Source organism: Lithobates pipiens, unplaced genomic scaffold (assembly GCF_037356315.1).
Source record: "Lithobates pipiens isolate NorthernLeopardFrog02 unplaced genomic scaffold, aLitPip1_a1.2 Scaffold_30, whole genome shotgun sequence".
Classification (NCBI taxonomy): Eukaryota; Metazoa; Chordata; class Amphibia; order Anura; family Ranidae; genus Lithobates; species Lithobates pipiens.
Window position 1 is genome coordinate 149,272,671 of NW_027507791.1, and position 3,714 is coordinate 149,276,384.

Sequence of the window (3,714 nt, forward strand, 5' to 3'; positions counted from 1 at the left end):
TGATAGAATACGATTAATCTTAGTAGTGTATACTTTGCAATCTAAGATGACAAACCCCCCCACCCTTGTTGATGGGGCAGACCATGATGTCTTCCCTCTTTTTCATGAATCCAAACCATTTTTAAAAATAGAGTCCATCCTCCATTTCTTAATAATAGTTTGATCTAGATCCTTTAGGACCAGATCCCTAAAAACTCCCAATGAAGGGACTAGATTACCTGGAGGGTTAAACAGGGATGCATTAGAGAGCGTGGTATACTTATACTCACAAAAGTCATTATCCCTCGACGAATAGAGTTAGAGACACTATATCTCTGATTGTTTAGCTTGCAAACATACTTATGAACATCCATAAATGTTTTGAATGTATTCCCCGGATCTGTACCTTGCAATATTCCTGTCTCAGAGCTCTGCAGTTAGTTCCTTTAACCTCATGGATTTGCTCTGATACAATATGCAAGGTCAACTGTGAGGCCTTTTATAGAGAGGTGTGTGCCTTTCCAAATCATGTCTAATCAATTTACGTAATTTACCACGCGTGGACTCCAATCAAGGTGTAGAAACATTGCAATGATCAAGAGAAATGGGAGGCACCTGAGCTTTTCAAGTGTTGTTGCAAGGGTCTGAACACTTATGTCAATGTGATATTAGTTTTAGTTTTTCCTTTTCAGACATTTGAAAAATTCTGTTTTCCCTTTGTCATTATGGGGTACTGATTGTAGATTAATAAGAAAAAAAATTAATTAAAAAAATTGTACTATCAGGTTGCAACATAACAAAATAGAAAAAAGTGAGGGGATCTGAATTCTTTGTCAATGCACTATATATATATATATTTATTCATTCATATGTATTCACGCAAGGTGTAAGGAACAAATGCTAAGAGTCTTCATCAAAAGACGTATTTGTCTAAGCAATAGTGACCCACTCATAATGCTATTAGCTTCAACCATACAATGCCCATCTACTGATCATCTTCATCAGAGCTTTCCTCATATCTTTATTACGTAAGGTATAAATAATTGGGTTCAGAGCTGGCGTCACAACAGTGAACAGAATTGCTATTACTCTGTCTTGATCTAATTCATTTTCTGCTGAAGTACGTAAGTAAGTAAAAACAGCTGTGCCAAAAAGAAGGAACACAACAGTGAGGTGGGCACTACAAGTAGACAAAGCATTCTTTCTTCCCTGTAATGTCTTTATCCTCAAGAGAAATTTACTGATGCATAGGTAAGAAAGAAATGTTAAGATGAAAGATGTTGTTGCCAGTGACCCAGTAACCCTGATGAGAAGCTTCAGATTAAGAGATGTGTCTGTACAAGCCAACTTTAACACTGGTTTAACATCACAGAAGAAATGGTTAACTGTATTTGGTCCACAAAATGGAAGTTTTGCTGTCATAACAGTGTGTATCAATGCATGAAAAAATCCTGCCACCCAGCATGTTATCGCCATGTTCAAACAAGCATTAGCATTCATTATTTCAAGGTACCGTAGTGGATAACCAATTGCCACATATCGGTCAAGGGACATTATAGTAAGGAGCATAACTTCTGTGCTTCCAAGAAAATGGAAGAAATGTATCTGACAAATACAACCACTAAAAGAAATTACCTTCTTGAGAGATAAAAAATCAACAAGCATCTTGGGAACCGCAACTGAGGAAAAGCATAAGTCAATAAAAGACAAATTCCACAGAAAGAAATACATGGGTGTGTGGAGACTTTTAACCATGCTTGTTACCACCATGATTGAGAGGTTCCCCAAAACAGTCACAATGTAAAATATTGCAAATATTCCAAAAAGGGTAACTTCAACCTCCTTCAAGTCTGTAAGTCCAAGCAAGATAAATTCATTTACTGAGGTCTGATTATTTACATTCATTGGATATTGTACAAAAATAATGTTGCAAAGTGTTTCAATAAAGTTGCAGGTATCCTAAGTATTAAAATGCATCTCTGTAAAAGAAGAATATACTCTTGAATATGCATTTTTTAAAATCCAATTAATACAACAAGAAAATAAAGGGGTGTCAGCAGTAATTATATTACAATATTAAAGTGTATATCAAATATCAAAAACATATTTAGAACATATCTGCAATACCTGCACTATTCTTCATGTTTTCTCTACTTAAAAACACCTAAAATATTAAAGGATAACTCCACTTTTGTGGGGGAAAAAATATCAAATAAAGAAAGAATAATACAGTGCACATAATTGCAACACTAATCATATTGTAATTGAATGTTATTAAAAATTACCTTTCCTATTCAATCTGCAGCTCTGTAATTTTCTGAGAATGCATTGCAATATGGCTACCTGGGGTTGTTTTGTACACAGACTGTGTACTGACCATTCCCCGGAAATATTTCCTGCTTGTGTGATTGGCTCACCAATTTTCCAAGAAATCTGCACTAAGATACAAGTCAGATTTCATTCATCCCCTGCAACAAAAATGTAATTTTTAGAGAGATACTTTCAATAGCAATCCGTCTAAAGGGATGCAGGCCCAGCAGATTTCCTCATTAGTGCCCTGCTGCTGCCACACCTGACAGTTAATTATTAAACTACTCCCATTAGGCCCACTCAGAACAGAGGCAGAGACGAACACACATGGATTTCTTCATAATAACAAAAGGTAGGAATTTGCAGCAAAATTTGCTATACTCCTTGCAATGCACATAAATCACCCAGAGGGGAATGTTTTTTTCTCAACAAAAGTGGTTATACTTTAAAGGTTACTTTTTCTTGTTAAAATAAAAAAGTTATTATACTACATGCTCTGTGCAATAGTATCGCACAGAGCGGTCCTTCACCTCTGTTTTGGACGTCCCCTGCTGGGACGTCCACTCCTCCTTCCTACAGGTGTCCCCTCAGCAAAAAAAAATAAAAAAATGTTGTTGAGCCTGTCTGAAATCCAGCAAACTTCTAACTTCCTGTTCAAGCTGACCTCCTCTGCACTAAAATCCATAGAAGTGTTATTATCCCCGCCTGAGTTCTCCTCTACTGGACTACAGAACATCTCCTCTTTACATTATAAAGATGAGGGAAGTAGAGGTGTTAAGTAATTCAAGAAAGAAGAACTGGGCAGGACTGACAACATTGCTCGGAATTGCTTCAGCCGATACACTGCATGTTTTCAACTCAAAGGGCAAGTTCACTGGATTTCTAGCAGATCAGCTGGTATTTTTCTAGACTTGTGTTTTAAAAGGGATGACATATGGGAAAATGTGCAGATGTATACTGAATATGTTTTGCATTTGGCCCAGATATGCACTTTAAAGAGTGGATGATCAGCAGCCTAAATTTCATAAGAGAAATATGTAGTCTGCTATTACCAATCTATTGAAAATTCTAGTTGCCTGTCTGACACATTCATCCTTTATCCCCTCTTGAGTCACTGACCAACAATAAGTGTGCAGATCAGGAGTTCTATTTTTTTTTTTTTATTTTACTGCATATATATTACTTGGGAATAGGGATGAGCTTCGAGTTCGAGTCGAACTCATGTTCTACTCGAACATTGCCTGTTCGCCTGTTCAGCGAACAGTAAACAATTTGGGCTGTTCGCAGCAAATTCGAAAAGCCGGAACATCCTATATAAGTCTATGGGAGAAATCTAAAGTGCTAATTTTAAAGGCTAAATGCAAGTTACTGTCCTAAAAAGTGTTTGGGGACCCGGGTCCTGCCCCAGGGGACATGGATCAATGC

General features: G+C 37.0%; 1 protein-coding gene across 1 annotated transcript; it reads right to left on the bottom strand.

Annotated features, from left to right (window-relative positions):
• Positions 1 to 930: 930 nt before the first annotated feature.
• Positions 931 to 1,952, bottom strand: LOC143942141 (olfactory receptor 12D1-like). The gene has a single exon (XM_077463410.1). It carries the CDS (start codon positions 1,882 to 1,884, stop codon positions 946 to 948), a length of 939 nt encoding a protein of 312 aa, XP_077319536.1. The 5' UTR covers positions 1,885 to 1,952; the 3' UTR covers positions 931 to 945.
• Between the last annotated feature and the right edge of the window lie 1,762 nt (positions 1,953 to 3,714).